The following is a 24,715-nucleotide window of genomic DNA, read 5'->3' as shown; positions in this document are numbered from 1 at the left end:
CTCCTGCAGGAACACCCAAGGTTCAAAGGTGAGCAGAGCTTCAGGTGGATCCCTAAACAGGAGCAGTGCTGTCTCCTGGTAGATATCCATTCCATATCAAGGGCAGATACACAGTGAGGATCCTTGAAGGGCCAGGCTTTCTGGGGTTACTGAGGGTCACCTGCCCTATCAGGTCTGTGGGGAGGGCAAAAGAACAGCAGACACACTTATTGATGCAATCTCCTGAGGGAAGCACCTACTAGGTCAGCAAACTAGTAAAACCTCTTCAAAGCTGGATTTACATTGGATTTTTCGAGGCTGGTGAGGGCTATTACTATACAGGATATTTAATAGTTAAGCATAAACTTTAAAATGCATCACCTTCTATTTCAATGCCAGCTTTCTAAGGAGGCCATTTGAAAAACAGCATTTCTACAAATTCTGGACAGCTGAATCCTGAATTGCTCATTTTTGTCTTTTCTGCAGATGATTAAGTCTTTTTATTTGTGGGGAAAAAAAAAAAGAAAACCAAGAAATTATATACCTAAGACACACATGCAATTACCACAAAAAAGAATCAAAGTTGAAGTACTCAGCAATTCCCCCAAATCAGATCGCAGGCATGGCAAGCAATCAAGCCTGACTTTGAGGATGAAATAGAGCTGCATAAGCAACATGTATGAGTAAGCAGGTGCAGCTTTGCCACATTTTTGTAAGCAAAGAGGTGAACAAACCTATCCCCAGCTTGTGGGGGGATGCTATACACGTTAGAGAGAATGTACAGGCATTTCCCCCGTCTCCCTTTAAATACAATAGTGTGGAGAGCTTTGTGGATAATTGGCTAGCTGAGAAAGGCCACTTCGATGTGATACCGTTGGATAAGGATAGGGGAAACAAGCTGGGGATTAAGTAATAAGTGTCCAATCACTGACAAAGGTCATGGTGACCTTCGCTGAAACGGGAAGATGGGGGAGAAAATCGTTTGCCAGAAAATGAAGATAGCCTAGGTAGAGTAGCTATAAGAAAGTAAACATAGAAACAAAATAATCATTAGAGCATAGAAGTAGGTGTGGTTGATCTAAGTGTGCTTTAGCCAATAATGAGCTCAGCTTTTGCAATATGTATAAGCTTCATTAACACCAATATAAATATGTGTGAGCTTTCAATAAACTTTGGGATTTGCTGTTCACGCATATAGTGTGAGGCATTTCTTCCGCCGTTCACGACACAATAGTAAAGAATACTTAATTTTTAGCATCATGAACTGACTTTAGGTGCCCAAAATGAATGATTTTTTAAAGCTAAAAAGTAAACTGAAACAAATAAAAAACCTAACATTGAAATAACCAGAATTCTTGTTTTAATTACAAAACCTGCACAATTTGCTACTTTTGAAGCAATCTAGCTGAGAACAGTCTTCCTGTTAATAGCTTGCATGCTGTGAACACCATATTCTGGAGGAATCTAAAAGTAGTTGAGAGGACCATTATGTGCTATTTAACAATGGTTGCTTACTGACTTAACACACCCTGTAGCAAAAGTTAAATTCTAAGCAGGACTGTGATACTGGAAAACATATATTCTAGGGCAGATACAACAAAATAAATGAGCAAATGAAAAAAATCTGAATTAACTTAACAAACGTAACACATTAATATTTTTAAAACAAAACTTTTGGCTCTTCCCAGCAAATGCCAAACGTGACTCTAAATTCTCAACTTGCAAAGTCACAGCCCCTGACACTAGCAAAGGCTCCTTGCATTTGTAACTTGCCATGAAGATTAGTGTCATGAGCTGTGGGTCAAACTGGCTTTTGAAGTGCTGAGGTCAAGTGATAATGGTTCAATGTCTTACAGAATTGATCAGCAGAAAAACTGTTATTCATGTAGACATTTGGCTTCACTTTGTTTCAAATTGATATAATGCAGTGAAACAAATGGATAAGGGCTTGTGTCCTTTCCCCTTTGTCCTTCTTCTGTTCCAGACATAATTTAAGGTTCTGCTGAAAGTGCAGGACAATGAAGAAGGACTGAAGTGTAATGCTCATGAAACATAATTCCTAAGTAAAAAATAGAGACATTTTTAGACATGAACTGCAATTTCAACCATGACCTTCACACACACACACTATCTCTTCATAAAAGTGTTACACATCCTTATATTGTATCTCTAAAGGGGGTTGCTTCTAATTAAGATAAGCACATCTAACCCTCTGATAGCCAAATTTCATTTTCTCATCTTTGAGGGGAACTTTAACCATTTCCCCTAACACAGGGACACTGTCCTTACGTGAAACATCCAATGTATTTGAAGAAGCTTAAAACACCTTGGCTCAGGGAGACTATGCATAACTTTCTGGGCACACCTGTTATTGAAATCCTTTATCCTGAGTGATAGAAAAAGTCAAGGGATACTATTACACAGTAAGGAAATAATAAGGACAACCAAAAGACAATCTTGCTGATTGCAATGTAAATGAATCTTGAGAATGAAAATCTCTAGTGTTAAACTAAGGAAGAAATAAAGTAGGAGTAAAAGAGAACCTCCAGAAACCAGTGACTCAGAAGTACTACTTCCCAGGCACAAATAAATTAGTTTCTGAAAGGAGGAAAATAAACACACATACAGGTCTTGGCATTGTACTAATAGGCAATCTGAACTAAGCCTTCAAGGCCTGTAGCACCTTTATCCCATATGATACTGAGCTCCTTCTGGATCACAGATCCAAGCAGATTATTTTGGTCAAAGCCCAGTTAAGAGTCAAATCAGTTTTCCATATAGAAGTTCCCTAATCACAATGGGATATTCCCCTGCATTCCCCAGTTATTGGAAACTTTTGTATTAGGAGGAAAGTCAGAAGATGAGCTGTTCTTGAAAATTAAAATTATAAAATGCACAACAATTTAAATATTTCTTGAATATGTACTGAATTTACAATGTGACTTTGACAGCAGAAAAAGACTCTGCACAGTTTTATAGAAAGAGAAATTATTAGGACAGAAAACTTCTGGAGAAATCTGGTACATTTTCCTTCAGTATATTACTAATTTACCATGAAGTCTTTAAGTGCCTCATAACAATCTAATAGCACAACTTGAAATATGAAATAAAAGTGTATCAGCATGTATTAAAAATAGCATGTTGGGAAATTATTTGGTAGTTATTGATGTTTAGCAATTCTTTGTATTTACACAACATATTACAAAAAGTAAACAGAAACTTTTTCTAGATGACATGGAATTTAAGGTCCTGCTACACCACTGAATTACTGAAGTCTATCCCTGCAAACTAATGAAGAGTATTTCTTTAACACAAGAAGCCTATCCTACTGCACCAGAAGTTTTTGGCCTTTTAGATCATACTTTTCTGCTGGTTTCTTGTTCCCTGTGCCTGCTTCAGCTCATTGCACCCATTTCCACATATATACATTCTAATTTCTGATTTACTGTGACCCTGTTCACATTTCAGCACCTCAAATAGGTAGTGATGAGGCCTGGAAGAGAAGCCACATCCAATTTCTTTTTAAAATTTGTCAAAAATTTATTTGTATACTAGCTTTTCAATTTCATCCATATATTTTAATGTATGACTCAAGCCACTCTTTGATTATATTTATCTACAGATGGTTGAAGGGCAAAAATCTAGTCATTCAAATTAGTTAATTGGTGACATTTGGAAAACTAATTACTGGTTGATTTTTTTAGTAACCCTAAACTGAACAGATTTGTTTCCCGAATGTTTGGAATAATTTTGTAGAAGCACACCAAGGATCAAAAAAAGTGGCTGCTGTTTCTCAAGCAATCAGGTTAGTATTCAAATACACAGGCAGGATTATGCATTCATCCTGTGAAGGTACCTTAAAGATTTTTTTTTCCTGGTTAAGGTTTATAAAATGAGCTAAGAAGATATTGCCTCTATGTGAAGAAAGTGGTGACTCATAAACTGAATTTTGAGAATAAGGTTGACTGAAATAGGAAAAAAGTTAAAGCTTGGGAAAGGGGAGATGTTCTAGTTTGATCTTGTGAAAAAGCTTTAAAAATCAAAGTCTGAGTAACACTGCTTTCATCTTTAGGTACAAACTCTAAGCTTTTTCTCTTTTTATTTCTCTTTTCTTTAAAAGAAGAAAAAATCCCCCAAAAAAACCTTCAAGCTGGAAATAAAATTTATCCTCATTAAAAATAAACTAGATAATTTTCTAATCACACAGCTGGATATTTTTATGACACATAAGGATAAATTCCCCAAGGCTACAGCAAACTTCATCTGGATGCATACTAAATCACTCAAAAAGCTTTAATATGCGTGTGGAAAATTATAAAATGCAGTTTGCCTTTTAATTTGAATTTATTGAGGGTCTTTTTAAGCATTTTCACCAGGTGATCTGTCAGGTAGCATTAGCAGAACAAGTAGGGATTGTCATGAGTTGCATTAATTCAAATCTGACAGCTAAGCAGAACTCAGGGTTATCCCTGGTTTTGTGCAGGAGGCAGAAACTGCAATTTTGAAGAAATGTGTCTGGATAATTAAAAAAACAAAAACAAAAACAGAAGAAAAAAATACACCCCCCCCCCCCAAAAAAAACCCCACCAAAAAACAAAACAAAACAAAAACAAACAAAAAACCAACCAAACCAACCCAACCAAACAAACAAAAAAACCCCAAACCTAAAAATTTACCTAAATGAAAGTATTCTGAGTAAATGTCCCTAGGTTTGAGATCTTGTTCTCTGTCCCTACCCAGCTGCCATGGGTGCAGGTGGTGGAACCAGGAGTGCCTGGCCAGCTGGCTGGAGGGGAGGGTCTAATGCTACCAAAATAGTCACTCCTCATCTCTGGAAGAAAAACCTATTAACCACACAGAAGCATCCATTTGCTGGATGAACTGGGGCTGCCCCATGGACTAGGTCAGGTTTTCAAAACCTCAAGGGAATTGTCTGCAGCAGTGGTATCACAGCATGTCAATTAGCAGGACGTGGAGTACCTGGATGAAGGGGAAGAGCAGTCCCACTGCAAAGTTGCAGAGCCAGTTGACTGTCCCAGCTATCATGAATGCAGCTGGCCTCTGTGACTGCTGGAAAAGCTCTCCAGTGAGGACAAAGGGAATCCCACCTGAAACAGGGTCCAACAAGACAGTGGTATTAGTAAAGTCCCCCACCCATCAGCAGAGATGAACAAGCCTCGTGACGCACACATCCATGACTAGCGCTGCTCTGCAGGGCCTTCTGAAACAGATCTGTCAAAATCATATTTGAGAGAAGTGACACTTCTTTCTTTCATGCCATCACATCTCCTGTTTGACATTCTTTTTAGGGATGACAAGCAGGTAACAGAGCAGGAATCCACACACCAGCTTCCAGAGCATCATGTGATAAACTGTTTATTCAAAATAAGAACAATTGTTTCTACTACAATGCTTGAAATTCTGAAAATTCAGAGATACTCCAAAATACTTTTAGATCTTAACAGTTGGAAAGATGGCTCCAAAGAGACTAACTCCTATTTTTTTATAATTATTACCCAATTTCTCAGCAATAAAATACAAAACTTTTGCTTCCCTATGAGTACATTTGTCATTGATGCTTATTTAGTATGCTTCCTTACCAGATACTTCTGGCACTTCTGGCGAGGTCTATTTCTCCCATCAGCCAAGGACTCTGACCTCCATAATAACAATTGCATTTGAATACCACATTTGTGACGTGTTTTCTTCCACTTAGGCAGTGGACTATTTTGTACAGCACTGGCATATAGGAGTAGCCCCCAGGGAGTAGCTGTCTAGTAGCTGAAAGTCTCAATTTATGATCTTTGGCTTCCTTCATTCCTATCTGATATTTCCATGGAAGTATTTCTATTTTTAGAGAACAAAACCTGGATTTTACTTGTTGATCAGACATATATCTACTTGCAGAATTATTTCATTACAGTTTGAAGAACTGTACAGCTAGTAACATCAGTATTTTGCTCTTACCAGTTTCTGCCTCTAGGTCCTCAAGTGTGCTGGTATTACCATTCAGCTTTGTAGGCAAGACCCATATACACTGTGGAAGATTATGTAAGTCCTGCCTCAGTTTTAAGCATATTAATAAGATAGTGTAAACAACCAAAACCATATTTATATATATATATTTACTTTCAAAAACCTCTATAGCAATACTGACCTCCAAAAGATTTATAAATTAATAAGAAAACACCACTACAGACTTAGCCATCCACTGGGTTTTCTCCTCGCACATCTTCCCTTGGTCTATGTGCTAATCTTTTGCACTACCTTTATCCTTGGACATTTGGGAATACATCTCTAAGTGCATTATAGGGCTGCATCCTTATGTGCTCAATGGCCCTGAGCTTGAGCACATGCACCAGAAGCCCCTGTGAGCAGCGTGAGATAGGGACTTGCAAACACAGAACATGACATGCAGATGACACGTGTTGTCAGACACCCTTCCAGATGCAGAAGCCATGAATATGTGCATAAATAAAGGCAATGTGATGCAGCAAAGAGCTGCTCTCCATCGTGAGCTTGTGTGGCTTTTTGAGAGAACACATCTGAAGTGGTAGCAAAGCCTTCAACTGAACTTTCTGTGCCAGAGAGTGTCAGTATAAATTACACCAAAAAAGTGGAGAATAAATAAATAAATTTATTTACTCCTACTTTATACATAGGAAACTGAGATATGGAGAGTTTAAGCCATCCAAACTGCAGCTTTGTACCTTTCTACAAGACATATGTAGTATCAGAATTCTGCTAAAAAAAAAGTAATCCCTTCCAGCAGAAGTTTGAACATGTAGAATAAATATCTGAACCCCCAAAACTTAACAAAATTCCAGCAAGATGGGGTCTATCAATGCTTGATGGCTTCCAGTGGCCATTCTATCATACCCTTGGGATTTGGGTTCAAATCACATCTGTTCTGTCAGCAATCACATCTGTTCTGTCAGCATCTGGTTTGGGTCTTAAATACCATATGAGGCAGCAGTTTGCCAGGACACTTGCCCCTTGGAGAGAGGAACTGAAGGACTGGAAACACAGAAATTGTGTAAGATGACTTATTTATAATCATTTATTCTGTCATGCCTTTGCTGTAGGACAATCTACAGAAGTGTTGCTGCTCTTGTCAGTATAATAAAATATGCTGTTGGAAGCAGCATTTGGAAAAGCAGCATTTGGAAAAATACATATTATACAAGAGAGAAAAAAGCCAGAGGCAAAAAAAAAAAAAGAAGTATGAAAGGACAGAAACCTATCAGAAAGCATAAGTGTAATGGAAATAAAAATGCATGGGCACTATCTTGGAAACAGGTTCCTTGAAATTCCAATTTAATTTCTAAGAACATATCAACTATCTCTAACTTTTAAAAATTCTGTAGAGGAATGGAAAGTGTGGCACAGACAGACCTCCCATCTTTCTCATGGTCTAGAGAAGTATAGCCACAGCATCACAAAACAGAAAGTCAGCTTATGTAGGGGGATGACTATAAAGAATTGTAAGGAGGAACCCAGGAGCCTGGAAAGTGGTACATGAGTTATGTGAAAGTCAGGTCAGGTCTGGGAACACAAGAAATGGAATAAAGCCAGGTCATTGCTGTCTATTGCTGTGTGCCTGGAAGAGCACAGACTTGACCTTAAGAAGATGAAGAGGAGGGCATGTGAATGCCTCCCAAGGGCCACACCACTGTGAAAAACACACTCTGCAACTGAGTGAAGGGAAAAAGAAATTTGGGAGAGCTGAAGGAAAACTGTAAAGCCTTAAAGTCACAGTCAGTGTTGGCACCTGAGATGAGCTGAACTTACATCCCCAGCATTCCACCCTCAGTCATTTCAAGATGTCAGGGATATGCTCAAGGAGTCCCTTTCTCCTGGAGCTCACTGTTCTTTGAGATACAAATCTGAGTGCCTGGGGCTGAAGGAAGCTGTGTTATGCTTTGCCTGCGTAAGCTGGATCTGAGCAGAGATCACAATACTGTGACATCTTCCCAGCCACTTCTCAGAGTCGGTCTCTGCAAGGTACCCTACATAATCTCTAGGCCAGATGGGTTTGTAGCAGCCTGTGCTCAAACATGGAAGCTTGGAAACCACTGTCAAAAGCAATCCAACCAAACCTCTGTATTTTTGGAAAAGCCTTTAAACACGTTGTCATGAGTTTTGCAGCTTTAACACGTATTTGTATGTGGGCGAAACAATTCACAAAAACGCTACATGATCTTTCTCATGGAGGATGAACCTGGCATTGTCTTTTCCCCTGGAAAGCTTCCATATAATTTTCAGTGAAGCAGCTTTATTTTAGCTCTGATCATAAAACAAAAAAGTGTATATTAGGATTTCCCGTAGGAGTTTTTCAGCAAAGTAGCTTCCAAACATGAATTTAAATAGGTAATGCATTGACCACATAATTACAGTGATTAATTTCTAATACTTTGTTCTTTTTAGCATTGCAGTGAACATATTTAAAAAACTGTTAACATACTGCAGTGCTAGTAAAGAAAGATTGCTATACCTATAGGATTCTACATCTATTGGAAACTACAAATGTCTTACTGCAGGACTTGTATAACAATAAGGTGTTTTATAAAACAAGATTAAACCCATATGGAACAATTAGACATGCATAAATACTCCTGTTTATGTATTCTTTATTAATTTATCTCTGTAATTAGTCCAGTTAAACATAGAATCAATGTCATGTGCTAGTGAAATTCCAGACTCTCAACCCAGTACTCTTTTATGCATGAAATTTGAATGTTAGAACAGAAAAAATATTCTTGTATCCATGCTCTAGATCTTCAAATATATATTTAAATTTATACAAATGTTTTCTCAGGAAAAAATAGGTGCTCATATTTACTGTTTTTTTCAGTGAGCAGTTATGAATAAATATTGCTTAGCAGAAGTTACATGAGTCAGTGCAGAAACCTGAATACAGAAAACATGACAAAGGAAGGAAAATGCTGAACTCCTCATTCTGTTTTTATCCAGTACCTAACTGGGAATTTATGTTATGGCTATATATATATGATTTAAGAAATGAGATTGTTACAAGAATCAATGCCTAATATAAATCAGGGAGATTGGTCACAGTGGTAAATCACCTCTAAAGGTGACAGAGACTTTGTGCCCCAAGAACAACTAAAGAGAAAGGAACTCTCCCTGAGCTAGCAGCTCATCTTTCAATACCCACCCAAGCCAAACCCTGGTGTGCTCAGGCAGTGGCCCCATGGCAGCCAGGGGATTTCCAGCCCCACCAGAAGAATCACCCATGGCCACCCAGCCTGGTGACCTCCTGCAGGACTCAGCTCTCCAAATTCTGCTCTGCAGGGGGGAGTCTGGGAATCCCAAAAGGCTGATTAGGGCAAGAGCTCCCAGGCTTTCCAACTCCATGCTTTGAGACAAGGAGGCTTCAAAGTTTTTGAGAAAACAGACAATTACCTTGCAACAATATTCTGGTTTGGGGGAAAAAGAAGTCTGTGGAGCTCCAAATATGATCAAGCAAAGTGGCTTTGTCTGCAAGGAAGGGCATGTAGGGAAGACTGATATATCCTAATAGGGTTGGGAGATAAAGGACTGTCCCAGCCAAAGGTTTTGCTATTTGCAAGTCAAGCGACCTCTAGAGAGCAGCTCTGGGAGAGAAGCAGTGGAAGTGAGACAAAATTCCTGGAAGATAACTGCTGGAAAAACAACCCAGTGCTCTTCAGTGGGAGAACAAAAGGCTGTTAGTTTCTAACCAGACTTTAGTTATTTAAAAAGAACAAAGAAACCAACAAACCCCAACCTAACCAATGAACAAAACCCCCAAAAATGTGCAACAAAACCCATGGGAAAATATACTTCAGGAATACTGCTAGGGAGAGATGCAATGCAGCTACTGAGTTTCTTCCATTTCTGTAGGTCTACAGATAGAATAAAAAATTTGCAAAATAGATATCTCAATCTTTATAAAGGTGTTCTGTCACCTGTTAGATATTTTAACTTGCACTTTGTATTTGATTGAGTAATACCCCACCAAATATGACATTACAGTCAGATATGACAGCTGTACTCCCAGCTAATCCTGCTGAGAGAACTGGGAACAGAAGGTGTGACAGGGGTGTACTGAGTCACAGCTTCATGCTACAGACTTTTCTAGCTGTCTGCAGCTCTTCTCCACAGGATAATTAAGTAAAACAGGCACTTTGTTTATAGAAAATGGTATAGTTCATTAACCATATTAATTTGTACCATTTGAATATTTTCTTAGATTAAAGGCCACTTGAGTAAAAGACATTTAAAGCAGTCAGTCTGTGGCAAACAAAAAGTGCAAATGATAAGACCAAACTAAAACACACACATAATACCTTGCAAACTCTGATATTATAATAAATAGTATTTATAATTATTAAGGACTTGTTTTTAATTCAGTATTGTGTGAAAGACTTTTTGCATTGATTAATTGGCCTTTGGTTTAGCATCTATATAAAACCTGCTATTCCAATAGCATTCAGAAGGCCATTTCTGGAGGTATTCTGAACTTTGTTGGTGCAAGGCAACCCATATCATTCAAGGTAAATAAAACAAAACTAAGCGATGGTGGAGAACAAAAATATTGATTCACGCTATTCTAACCTCGGTAGTTAAAATGTTATTTCTTGATTCTCATCAGGTAATTTACACTAAAATGGTTGACATACAACAACAAGGCTATTACATAAAATATAGTAAATCAACAAAATTCTTTCTAGGTCCATTTAGGTAATTAGTTCTACAGTGGATATTCCATGCAAAACTACCCTTATTCCAACCACACTACCCTTACATGAACCACCTGATAATTTCCTCTTCAGTGAAATTCTCCCCCTCTTGAATATTAATTAGCGTATTTCCTATAATTTTTACTTCCATAAGTCAGTGCACTCAAGCAGAATTTTATGAGCAATCCTTTACTAACTGAATCACTTTCCTCTGAAAATTTTTTTGACAAAATACTTATCATACAACTGATGAATCCAAATATGTTCAGTACTTTAAAGATATTTTTCTTTAGATGAGTTATAAAAATTCCCTTTGAAGTATAATTGTTGGCTGTAAATGTAAGAAATATATTTAATCTTGAATTTATTTTAATGTATTAATTTAATGTAATATTTATTTTTTTGCCTCTTTTATTGTAAGACAAACCAGCAGTATGTAGGCCATTCTGAACAAAATTAATACATTGGTTTTTTGTTTTTTTGGTAACAGTTTCAGTCGATTGGGATATTTGATAAGTTTTTGTTTTTTTTTAAATTGTTGTTCGATTTTTTTTGGTCTTTGCTTTTGTTCGTAAAAACGGAACATCAACATTAAATTTCTCCTCTGGTTCTTGGCAACATTTCTTTTTGCTTCAATTATAATGCTGCATAGCTACCAAAGAATAAAATGAAATTTAAGAAAGTACACTCAACTTATAACCACGTAAACAGTTAATAATATTTTCAACATTTCCGCCATATATTCAGATCTACCACATAACATCACAAATCTAATTATAGCCCAACTTTCTGTTCTATTTGAACGTGAAGAACATTTTTTTTACTGAACTATGACTCTGTGACTATATAATAGAATTAAATTTATAATTATTCTCAGTAACAATGATGATTAGGCACTTCTGTTCATATTAAATTGTTAAAACCAATTATCTCAATTATGAGAACAATGATGAAAGAGTTTTTACTATAATAAAAGCACAGAAGTGTCCCTTGTATATTCATCCACTATACAGATGGAAGGAGTGTGGAAATACCCAAATTAAAGACTCATGTTCAGCCCTAGGTAGGAGAAATATTCATACAGTCACATCACTGTATGAGGACTGAAAAGAAGAAAAAAACCAACCCCTATCTATTCTAGGCTTATTACTTCTATGATAATCTTCTGAAAGAAATATAAAACCATCAGACATGATTTCCTGTAAGGAATTCAAGTTGACAGACCATTAGCACAAAATGCTGCTGGTTGTGAACCTGCAAGCTAAAGAAGTCTTGTAAAGTCAGTATATTTTAACAAACAAATTATTCATGCTAGCAGTGCACAATTATGTAATTGTTTAGCTGCATTCATCCTGAAGGATGCCAACAGTAAAAATAGTGGGCCAAATTTTCAGAGAAGCTGGGACTGAAGAGTTCTCCCTGTCCTTCTGCTGTTTAAGATGGGTAACAGACCATGCCTTCACTGCTTATGATTTCTGGAAACTGCTGAAGTTTTTAGGACACATAGCCTCAAACGCCTGTAATTAAAGAAATTGGTTGCTGCTACAGGATGGTGGACAAGGTTTGAGGAGCAGTAGTTGTAGAACTAAGATAATAACAAAAGAAAAAGGTAAGATAATAATAACAAAAAAAAAATCACTTACTGTGACCAATAACCAAAACAAATATAACAAATATAACAAATATAACAAATAGCAGTACTTGCTTGCTAACAAACAGAAAGGAAAAGGAAGAGGGATTCAGAAGATGATCTTTGACTAGAAGTACCAGCTGAAGACAGTAACAGTCTTGCTGTGATGAACAATATAAGCCTTCTTTCTGATCAAACTCAGAAAGAGTTCATAACTCAGTGTTTCAAAAAAGTGAAGTTTCTGGAGTAGGACAGAACATCTGGAGATTTAAAGGAAACAACTGCTTTGACTGTTTGCTTGGTCAAACCGGCACTGAGTACCCTTGTTCATGTAGTTCTCCTGACCTATTTTTTTCCTCTGAAAGTCTATTGCTGGTGTTTATTCATCTTTCTATGCAGTGCATTGGGTACCAAGAAACACTGTCTGGACTCCAGAGCAGTGTTCATTGCAACATCAAACTAATAAACTTCTGCATTTAGACCTTAGCCATGGAGATTAGTCAGAAATAGATGAGATGAACAGAAAACTTTTCTTTGCTGTGCATTGTGCCTGGGAATAAGGGAAATAAAATATTTTAATTGCCTTACATTCATTAATTCCACATCTATTGTTCTAAATATTTATTAGTTTGCACCTTTGCAAGTATAACCATTTTATTCGAACTCACAGAAAAAAAACCTATGAATTCTGTGAAACATTTTTTTACTATGCTTTCCATATCAAATGCCTATTCATCTGAATAATGTACCTAGGTCACTTACACAGCTTTTGAATAAATGCTTTATTTCATGGTTACATGGACCTCTAAAACACGAGTGCATTTTTGAACCAGTACATTTCTTCAGGATAGAGTTGTGAGCCATCAGCAACTAATTAATGATCATTCAGGAAAAGCTGCTAGTTCAGGTAGGAGGAGTGCTGTCAAGTGTCAAAGTATTCACATTTTGAAAGCTTCAATTAAGATAATTTTTTTAATCTATTGTTAGCAGGATAAAGTTCATAAGTTTTCCTGCTGCTGAGAACTCCAGGTGTCACCTCCAGCAATTCCTTTATTCAACAGATACAATTACCTTTCAAATACTAAGGGTTCATTTTTCGTTAGAACTGCCACTAATTATGAAGAATTTTAATCACTTTTGCTGCAGAACTGTTAAAAGCTGCACATTTTCTCTATGCTGCTCTTTAAGAGAGAAGAATTCAAAGAAAATGTAAAACAGGCATTAATCCCAAAATATACGTTGAATGACACTGCATTTAATTTATTCAAGGGACACGTTATCCTCCCCCCCAACAAAAATTCAATGAATTTTGAAAGCAATTCTAGTCTTATTTCTTAACAGCCTAAAAAAATCAGTTTGTTCACTCAAAGGTAATCAAAAGCTAAATTCTCAACTACTTCACTTGGTAGAAGTAGTTAATACTCCTGCCCCGGGGGTAGGCAGGAGTTTTTCCATCGCTGGAGAGAAGCAGAGAAAGGAAGGTAAGTGAACCTCCTGTGGCTGTGCTGCACAGCCACAGCTGTTAAAGGGCATTGGCAGGGCAGGCTGTGATGGCTGCAGCTGGCAGGGCAAAACACCCATCCCAAGGACACCTGCTTTGGGTGGATGGCACCTGAGAGCAAGAGAATGGGGCCAGGGGTCTCAGAAAATCTTCAGCTGAGACTGGAATGTGCTGTCTGCAGGTTATTACAAATTTCTGAACAGAACCATAACTCACATTTGGAGTATTTAACTGCTATTTATGCAGCATATTTTAATTTTGCTGTTGTGCCCACAAAAGCCTTATAACTATAACACACCAAGCCTTTTCCTAAATACCTGGGAAAACTAAAGGTTATTTCTGCACAAATACCCTCCATATCCAATGCAGGGACTACTTGGCATTGTCAAAAAATGCCTATCTGCTGGGAAGACTGGAAATGCTTCTAGTTTATAGAATTAAAAAAAAAATTGAAAATTAACCTAACCTTTCAAATCTACAGCTTTTAAACTAAATTTAGAATAACATCAGTTTATTTGTTTCTTTTTTACTGCATACACTTTTCTGGTACAGAGAGTAGGTTTTTTTTTGCACTCAAGAAAGCTCAAAATCTTTCTCAAAGTGGACTGGCATAATGCCTCTGTGGGAGGCCAGGTGTGTTAGAAATCCTTACATCTCACTGTAAGTGGAGAAGCTAAAGCATGGCACAAAGCCTCTGTAAATGCCTACTTCAGGCAATAATACTGATGCTGCCTTTCATTGCAGTACTTTTCTGTCTACATGTGTGCTATCACACCTTTGGTTGTTTCACATCTAAAAGCTGATTTTTATCTTCTTCATGAACTCATGACATTTCAGGCTGAACAAACCTCGTGACTTTCAAAGTGACCCTTTTAGGACAACAAACCCTCTGCTGTCAATACAGCTGCACATTGGCATTCAGAGTAAGAGCATGGACTGATTTAAACTTTAAATACCAAAGTATCTTTGATATGCCTCAGGGCACAGCAATGATTTCCTCTGAGTTTTCTTTTTTTTACCTTGCAATGTCAATTTAAAATGCTATTCAGTTGTATTCATTGTATTCAGCTGTGTTAGGGAAGACTTCACTCACCTTCCACAAGCCATGCCAAATATTATAAAACTCTCAAAAAGAGACAAGCATAAGTGAAACATTTTTCTGGAATGGCCTGGTTCGTTGATATTTCTCAGTTGTGTTTGAAAATGCAATTACTATAAAAAGTAACAATTGAAAAATGAAGATCTTGCTACCATAAAATTACTATTTTTTCCAAATTCATCTGAGTTTGAATTTTACTGATTTCTCTTTCCTGTAATCACAGTGTGACTGGAAACATACCACTGATCTGATTTTGTCATCCTTATGCATACTAAATAGAAACTTATTTTAAAAGCAGAAATTTAAGTAAAATCACAGACTCATGTTTGATCACGCTAAATTCAGCCTTATCTGTGCTACACTGAACTCAGCAGGACTTGTGTGGGGAAATGCTACTTGTCCACTTACAGGATTCAAGACCAGAATTAGTACTTCTAAGACATTACATAAGACTGTAAAGCCAAAATGCCTGAAGCCACTGTGTATGACTTAGCCAGAGACTCCTGCTTTCTTCTCTCTAGTGCCACTGATTTAAAAATAGCAGCTTTTGACATAAATGAAGTCAGGGGCTGCATTTTGTTGCAGTGACCCACTAGAAAATCCCTCTGGCCACATGTGCATCTTTGCAGATACCAAGGGCTTTAGACAGGTAGAAACAAGGTATGACTTTATACAGAGGACTGAGCATCTCAGAGATAAAAAAAGAACACAAGATTAGAAGATCAAAGAATCCAGGATCATATTAGATCATCTGGTTCAAATACAATCCTCAGTTATTTCAGGCACTATTTAATTCTCAACCTTCTCTGTGAGACACTGAAGTTATTCTTGATTTTTTTATGTATAAATCTATTTCCTTCACCTCCATGGTTTCTTCACCTTTGCAGGCCTTCTTTGCTAACTGCTGCCTGAGCAGTTTTATGCTCCAACATTCAGCTCTAAGTCATCTCAAAAACGATGACATGATGCCTGACAACACAATGAGCATTTTTTCACATTACAATACAGTGAGACAATGCATGACAATACGATGTATTAGGTCTTTAAGAAAACATGTAAAAGAATGTGCATACAGAGTGTTCATATAAAACAGTTTTTCAAATTACTTAGATAAAATATAATCAGCTATGTGGAAGTCTTCCATGTGATACTTAGAGATATTATATTTTTCTCTAGCTAACTGGCATTTTTCAGACATCTTAAATCCTCACCCTGTTCCGAGTTTCTAAGCCTCTTTTTCTCTCCAGGTCATACAGGCATATATGTCCCATTCTTAGAAATGGGCAAAATGCAAAAGATTTGCACAAAATCACTAATCTCAAACTTGGAGTGTCACCAAAATAACACAGATTTCTGGCACAAAAATGGCTTGAGTTGTCAGGATCAGGCAATTGATATAAAATCAACTCCCCCAATTTTTGGAACTTCCATGAGTGTTACTCTTTGTTGTAATAAAAAGGCAATTTTTCTTTTCTTTCCAAAGGACTCCAAGGAACTCCTTGGAAGAAGGAGCATTACCATGTGCCTTCCTGTGCACACATGTGGCTGATCTCCCTCTCAGATGCAGTGGTCAAAGGGTAGGCAACACATTTGTGCTACACCAACACTTTTTACAGATCTTCCTGCCACAATTAGGGTCTGGGGTTATTTCTAGTATTTCTGTATTTCCAGTGGTAAAATAACTCCAGTGCTTCAGTGCATCATGTTTCCAGAGCCAGCAAATTTGCAGAGATTTGAAAGCAACAATACTTATTCAGTTTCTGAAAGAAGGCGGTAACAGAAGATTGTTTCAAAGCTAGGTATTTTATCAAAACAATACACCTCCGTCCACCTCCTCCCATCCTTCCATTTAGTTAAAGACAGGCATCATGCCTAACCTCAGCCACCCTGGTTTCCTGTCCCTTCTCTGCAGTAGTGCCTTCTCCACTTATCAAAACAGGATGGAAAGGTGTTACACTTAAACAGAATATGCTTCTAAGGAAGAAATACCAATAAATCACTTAATGCAAAGATAATGCATGGAAATGCTTTATGCCAGGTTTCCAAGCTCTCAAGGTCTTGACTGTCTTTGTTACACTTATTTTCACTAGGAAGGTTGTCTGGAAGTTCATGCCAATGTTTCTGTAATCCCCAATTAATCAGATCAGGTTTTTTCTCCACATGTTCCACCACCTGATGCATCTTGACAGGTGGCAGAAAAGCCATTATTTGGTTCAGAGGATGAACATATAATTGTGTTATGTGAGTGGGAAAAACTTCAAAATCAAAACCTGCAAGCCCCTCATCCGAAAATGCATGACAGACTTACTGAAAAATGGGGTCAAAATCCCTTCAGACAAATCAGGAAACTGAATGGAATACATTCCGTGTCAGTTTTTGGGTGTTCAGTTCTTTTTAAAAATATTTGGCTGGTGGGTAAAAGGGAACAATCTGTAGCAGGTTTTCTAAAACTACAATGCACAATTTTTCAATTTTCTCTGAAAAATCAAAAATCTCTTGCTGGCACAGCAACTGTTGTAAAGGTACAATGGGTGAATGGGGAGTTCAAGAAAATAGCTAAAAATAATCAGAAGCTTTTCTTTTTTCTGTTTAAGTCAGATTTTAGACCATCTTTCCTTAAAGAGATTGATTCTGCAGGCACAGTTGAACATGAGTGCTCAGTCCTTGAAGAGGCATCCACATAGGTTTAACTGAGAAAGTGGGAATAAATCTTAGTTTTCCTTTTTTATTAAATATTAACTAAGGCAAAGTTAAAGAAGGAAGTCATTTCACATGTACCTAAACCTGTCTATCACTATCCAAATTTCCAAAAAACTGCACATTATTTACCCATTCTGTAAAGGCATTACAAATCAATGCATTTGCTCATGATGCATAACCTGAACAGCACAAATGCTCTCTGCAGATCCTGAAAATGTTCTTTTACTTTTTCCTTTGATTTGTTTTCTCAGCTGCAATTCCCTCAGTTTTTTCCATTTACTTTTTGCTGGATGACTATTCTTCATTTGTATCCTATTCTTTGAAACAATTCTTTGAAATGTATCCTGTATTTATTTCAGGTCCAGCAAATAACTTGAGTAAAATTAACTAAATAGGCACAATGAAGCAACTGTCTGGGGCAACATGGCTCCCTAATCTATAGAACAATAAATAATTTTCTCTCAGATCACACATTGACTGTATCAAGCATAAGGGCCCCTTTAATTTTTAGAAAGTGAAAGCTTTCTGATGTTTGTCTTGACAAAAACGATGAAGTACCAAACCCTACACGTGTCTGAACATACCTGTTGCTAGCTTTACTCTTTCAGTCCTCAAAAATACCTGCAAGCTGAAAAGCTGAGTTCAGAAAAATGAAACCAATGAACACCCTCCACAGTTTACAGTAACAGCTGATCCTCACTGTAAAGGAACAGATGGGACTCATGCATATGCTATCAGAAAATGGTTTACACACCATCTAAACTATCAAGAAGGTATTAGATGTTCTAACAAGAGAGAAAATATTTTACATTTAAAGACAATTTTATGCTCTAGAAAGTTAAAGCAGTATTTCTATAAACTCAATTCCTCATGTTATTTGTTGTCTTTAGATGGGATAATTTTTCCAAGTACCAATAATTCAATGAACATACACGAAATTCTTCCTAGCTTAAGATTTGTACCTATGGAATCATTACAAATTGTTTTTGTAGTGTAACTAGAGAGGAATTAAGATACTGAGGATTAGTTGACAATTGTCCCTGCTTAAGCGCTACAAATGAATGGCAAGACTTCTACAAAAGGCTAGAAGTATAAAAAATATGCAGCTTTATAAAAAAGAATATATATCTTAATTTTCATGGGGAAAACCCATTTTACTACCAGAAAGGTGGGAAAATTATTCTTGAACTTCAGTGTTTTCTCATTAAACCATCAGAGTGCTACAAAAGAACACCAAAGTGTGAAATTTTCCTGCTAAAGGGATGTCACAAAATATCAATGAGAAAAGGTAGCAGGAAGAAATAGCTTCATAGTTTATTCCAGAAAAATCTGTGTTGATAAGGTAAAAGTTTACAAGATCACAAGAATGTTGAAAAGGAGGAAGAGGATCAGTTGCTCTGTTTCTGCAAGACCTAGAGGGTATCACACAAAAATAACAAAGAGTGTATGCATGAAACGTGGTAGACATGTAGTTTTCTTTGCTAAAGAATACTAAAAGTCTGCTGTTTCAGACAGAGATTTAACAAATCCATGGGAGACGATGATAGTGTTAGAAGCTATGCATCAGAAAGACCCTAAGATGGAAAAAAAAAATGTGCATTTGTTCTCTAAAATTTTCTCACCTACTTGCCCTGTTTGTGTTTTGCTCTGGATACTTCCCTACAACCACTGCAATGGAGAAAAAGAGAAGTACCAACTATTCAGTTTTGATCTTTCTGTAGTAATTAAGGACTCAGTATCCTTGGTAGCCTGCTCGACTGCCTAGAGTCAAAAAGGTTTTCCTTCCAGTCTCTCTGCATCTTTCTTTTTTTTTACACTTTCATTCTGTCTCTCAAGCAGCTCACCAACAGGAGACTGGCTCTGCCCTTGCAACACCCTTCTCACAGCTAGTGGCACTGCTTTAGGTCCCCAAAGCTGTCTCTTCTCAGGCTGGACAAGTCCAGTTCACCCAGTCCCTTCTCACAGGTCTCCTGACACTGACATGGTGACTCTCCAATGGACTCGTCACAGGCTATTGATGTCTTTCCCATACAAGAAAAGGGGGGCAAAACATGACATAGTAGTTGCTTTCAATTGTTGAGTTGTGCCTTGTGGCACAAAAAGCAATGGATGCAAAGTGGACTTATTGGAAATAATTTCTTTATTCAGAAAAAAAAAATATATGCTCTCTTCTTATTCAATCATCTCAAAACATTGCTAATAATGGAAGTTGCCCAGCTAAAAGGCAGTAAAGTAATTCAGATCTATTAAGATCTTCTAAGGAGAGCAGAGAACTTTCATTGAAGATAAATCAAGCCCCATCAAAGTCAGCTAAAATATTGCTATTGATTTGCAGAGATATTACAATATGACTCTTCATGGCTTCTTCTCAACAGCTGAAGAGTCAATTACCACGATTTTCATTAAAAGCAATTCAATTATAAGTGCTACCCAGATATTCCCACTATTGTCGGATATGACATGTTTGTACACAAGGAAAGGTGGAGAGGACAACTAGGTAGCTGCTGGTACACTATTAATGTTCTTTGACTTTAACAGCACTGAGCACAGTGAAAAACACAATAGAAGCTTTAATTTTAATGAATTGCTGTAGAAAGCAAGCAAGCAATTTCTAACAATAGCTGTCTGTCCTGGATGCATCTGCAGACACTTTGGTCCAAAGAGATTGTGAAGTGCAGCACAAATCATGAATAACGTCAGTAAAGAGAAAGAATCTAAATGAGGAATTCTAGAACCCATTTTGAAGAATGGTAAGATGAAGAAGAAAAGCAGAGGGTTAATTTTAATATGCTGGAAATATAACACATTGATTTGGAGGTTCTAAAAATTGGTGGAACATATCTGTAATAGGGAAAAAACTTCAGTTTGTTTTAACCGAGATTTAAAAAAACCCCAATGGTGATACTGCAGGTAGCTGCACTTAAACCCTCTGAACCACATAAAACACCAGAAGTTTTAAAGAAGTTTTAAAGAAGTTTCAAGTCAACATTTGACATTCCTAAGGTATTTAAAATTCAAGAAAAGTTCTATTCCACAGAATTCTTTAACATCCACCCCCCAGATCTCAGTCTAAGAAACATATGTCAGCAGAACAGTGGACTTAGCTGAACCTGAGATTTGTCCTTACTGAAGGACAAAGGGATTGCTATTTTTTCCCCAGTATGTTCACAGTATTTTGCACAGAAATTATTGACAAACTCTTTTCCTGGAAAAAAGAGTAAAAGAAATATCTTGGTCTTCTCCCCATTTTTCTCTAAAGAAGCATATTTTTTCTCAGCTTTTCAAAAGAGGATCGATGGAATTATAGGAGTATTTCATTAGAGTCATATCAAACATCAGGAACTCTTCCCCAAATAAACCACAATCAATCAATTAGACCACTTCAGTGGTGAAGATGTATAAACAGCTGATTAATGTTTAATGTCAAACTCCTTACAAAGAAAAAGAGGCAATAAATAGTGCATAAAAAACCTCCAAAAGCTCAAGGGAACAAAAGTCTTACTTTCTGGTTTACTGCCAAGGCGAAGTTCTGTACAACTGATTTGCTAGCATAATGCCAGTGTAAAAATACCTGTCCTCAGATGTACAATGAAACATGAAAAAATAGGTACAAACATACCTGGTCCAATGCAGAACGATGCAATGATTGCAAGGATACAAAATATACTGAGGTAAGGAAGCCAATGCACAGTGTTCTGGGTAGATAAAAGACATTGATTTTAGATATATTGTACATATCACAAATATTTTTAAAAACTTGCAGATAATAGATAGTGTTTTCCATGATTCTTGATCTATTTCAGAATTTAGTTTGGGGTTACTTTAGAAAATCCCAGCATTTCTATAGGACCTTATTAGATGATTTGTGTTTAGAGGCCTTGGTCTCTCTGAAATCCCTGTAGAGAAACAGTAGACAAGCAATGTACCACAGTCAGAACTCCAAAAAATCACAGCTTCTTGTGGCAAAGCTCAAGCCAACCTGGAACACTGAACACTTCAGCACCTCCATCCACCTCAGGTGGATTTTTAAAATTTTTTAATTTCATTTTTAAAACATTATTTCAGTCATGTTTTAAAAGAGCATCTAGGATGGCCCACAGAGCTTCACAGTTCACCAGTGAAAGGCTTGGCTGAAGACTATGGCTGACATTTGGTAGTTCAATCAGGGATCTGAACCTTGCCAAAGCATGGGAAAGCCACAGTCCAGGGCTTTTTAGCTATAATCTGGTTTTGCAGACAAGGAAGGCCATGTATGCTATCTTTCCTCTACTTCTAAGTAGATTTTTCTCTACTGAGACCTCTAAATATCAGGAACTTGAAATATGAAGAGCAATTCCTGTGGAGCTTGCAGGACACTGTTTCTGAATCATGAATGTGTATGTTTTAGTCTAATACTAATAGATGAGAAAAAAACATATATGCCCATTTCTTTCTCTCTCCAACAGGTGCTTTACTGCAGCAAAGTGTGAATGATATTTTTAATAGAATTTTGCTATTTTTGAAAAGTTTGTTACCATACATGTAAGTGTACTATCACCACCTTGAATGGCACTCTAAAAATATCCTTGCTAAAGGAAGTAATTATTTTTTCAGTGTTAAGGAAAGGCCCCCATTTTCTGATATTTTCCTCTTCTAGTCTGGGTTATTTCCTTAGTTATGTGGAAACCATGGTCTCCTGGACATTAACATTAACAAAAAGGGTTCTAGATCTATTAAAATTACACAATCTAGGGTTCTTGTCTGGAAGCAAATCCAAGGTCTCTGAGAAAGAAAAGGTGCAAATATGGAGTAAATATAAATTTCTCCGGGATTAAGCCTATTTGTACTGTGATCCTTTGTTCAAAGCAAATCTCTAATAGTTTACAGATTGAAAAGATTTTCCTTTTGAAAGGAGGTAAAACTGAAAGGGATTTTAAATAGCTGAAGGTCATCACACCCCCAGTTTGGCTTTAAAAGATCTGGAAGGAAGTTTTTCATTCGGCATACAAAATATGCCTTAGCATCTCTCTTCAGGAGGAGAGCTCTCTTACAGCTGTTCTGGCAGGAGTGTGAAGTAAAGCTTTGTTGTGATGTACATACAGGTAAATCAAATTACACTGCAGTGCTGTGGCACAGACCTGCCAGTCAACCTGACCTACTGACTCCCTTCAAACAAGAAACAAGATTTGGAAGTCAGATTAATGGCACCACACAGGAACCAAAACCAGCAGGAAAACACTTTGATGAAACACCACTCAAATCCGTGCCATTGCAAATCTCAGTTTTACTTCTCTAAAGTCCTCAGGAACATAAACAAACCACATTATTACACAGATGGAAGTTAAACAAGGAAAATTATGCAGGGCCAGAGTTTAAACTGGTTTAATAAATAAAATATGATAATTTGAAACATCTGGAGAATTGAGTACTAATAACATCTGATAACATAAAACCATATCATCCTAGGAAGATATTGATTGAAAGAGACCTTTAGAGCTCATCTAATTCCAATCCCCCTGCAATGAGCAGAGACATCTTCAACCAAATCAGTTTCTTCAGGGCCTGTCCAACCTTGCCATGAGTGTTTCCAGACATGGGGCATCAACCATTTCTCTGGACAACCTGTTCCAACACTTCACCACCCTCAGTGCAAAACACTTCTTCCTTATATCTAATCTAAACTGACCCTGGTTCAGTTAAAAATTATTGCCCCTTGTCCTATCACAAAAAGCCCTGCTAAAAAGTCTATTCCCATCTTTCTTCTAAGGCCAAATGTTCTCCAAAGGATGAGTCTTTTTATTGCCTATACAAACACCAGAAAAGTAACTTGAAAGAAACATCAAATGTGGAAATTTTTCACTAAAAAAATTCCAAATGTAAAGTAGGAATGACATATAAAGCATGAAAGAAATCTCAGAGAGAGTGAATTACAAAGATACACCCACAGAATATGGGTAAACTGTTTATTCAGCTATGGGTAAAACTGTCTTCATAATGGTTCATCATATGCATAAATCTTTGAGTTAAGGAGTCTGAATGTGAAAATGTGTGAAAGTCCCTATAGCTTTTTAATGCAAAAGCTTTGGAGCAAACAGATTCATAAATTAGTATAAGAGACTTTTCCCTCCTCATGCCAAGCTGATTAAAAGGATTGGCTCATGCAAGAATGTTGAAACAAACCAGTATCAAGCAGATTTAAAATAGGTAAATGAGAGAGTAAAAATCTACAGTTACCTGTAAGGTCAGGGAGACAGTGAGCATGGCAAAGAAGACGATCATCAGCCCAAAACCTCCAATGAGCAGAGGCCTGCGCCCAAGCCGCTCAATAACCAAGCCCTGGAAAACAAAAGGCGGCATTTGACTTTCTTGAGAAAACACTGAAAAGCTTGGATCATGAAATATGTTCTCCTATTAAATATGAAGATCAAAACTCAACCATGAATTGATTTTACACTGTTTGTAAGTTATGACATTCATAATTGTGCTCACAGTTATATTTACAATATTTAACATGTTTGAAAGAACAAGTCAGTATGGTATCCTTATCTAAGACCACTGACAAAATTGTTCATTGTTTGAATGGCTTACAAATATGCACTAAATTTCTATGACAATGTTCTTACAATACATAATTTTTAAATACCACTGCGTTGAAGTGAATTATAGTCTCTTGCTTTTGCATTTTGACTGTTTCCTAATTTCAACATCTCTCTGAATTTAAGCTTAAGACTTTTAAAATTTGAGATTTAAATATTTTTAGCATAAATTACATCTTAATTAAACAAAAATTTATTTTAAATTTCTTTCTTTCTCAAATGTAGGATAAGCATTTAATTTTCATTTTGGATAATTAGTGCAATTAGAATATCTAAGCAAAAGAAATCCATGCAGCAGAAAATTTTGCTCAGAGAAGTGATGTTAACACTGATACTTGTGCAGTCACACCTATTTTCAATTTATATTTAACATCTGAATATAAACCACAAAATCTAAATACTTATCTACTAGAGAAAAACACAATGAAAAATTTCTTAAAAAGCTGTAACTTGAAACTCTGCTAGTCTGACTCATTTTGTCATAACAGCTGATGTACATTTCATGTTGGT

At 36.8% G+C, this 24,715-nt stretch overlaps 1 protein-coding gene across 2 annotated transcripts in view; it reads right to left on the bottom strand.

Annotated features, from left to right (window-relative positions):
* SLC2A9 (solute carrier family 2 member 9) overlaps window positions 1-24,715 on the bottom strand; it is a 77,019-nt gene that overhangs the window by 4,572 nt on the left and 47,732 nt on the right. For both annotated transcript variants that reach the window (XM_036382309.1, XM_036382311.1), the window contains exons 9-11: window positions 23,844-23,945; window positions 21,250-21,325; window positions 4,960-5,087 (exon numbers count right to left, since the gene is read on the bottom strand). In XM_036382309.1, coding sequence (XP_036238202.1) covers window positions 4,960-5,087; window positions 21,250-21,325; window positions 23,844-23,945 — 306 coding nt within the window. The remainder of the gene's footprint in view (window positions 1-4,959; window positions 5,088-21,249; window positions 21,326-23,843; window positions 23,946-24,715) is intronic.

This window comes from Molothrus ater, chromosome 4 (assembly GCF_012460135.2).
Source record: "Molothrus ater isolate BHLD 08-10-18 breed brown headed cowbird chromosome 4, BPBGC_Mater_1.1, whole genome shotgun sequence".
Taxonomy (NCBI): Eukaryota; Metazoa; Chordata; class Aves; order Passeriformes; family Icteridae; genus Molothrus; species Molothrus ater.
This window is presented reverse-complemented; position numbering and strand designations above follow the sequence as displayed.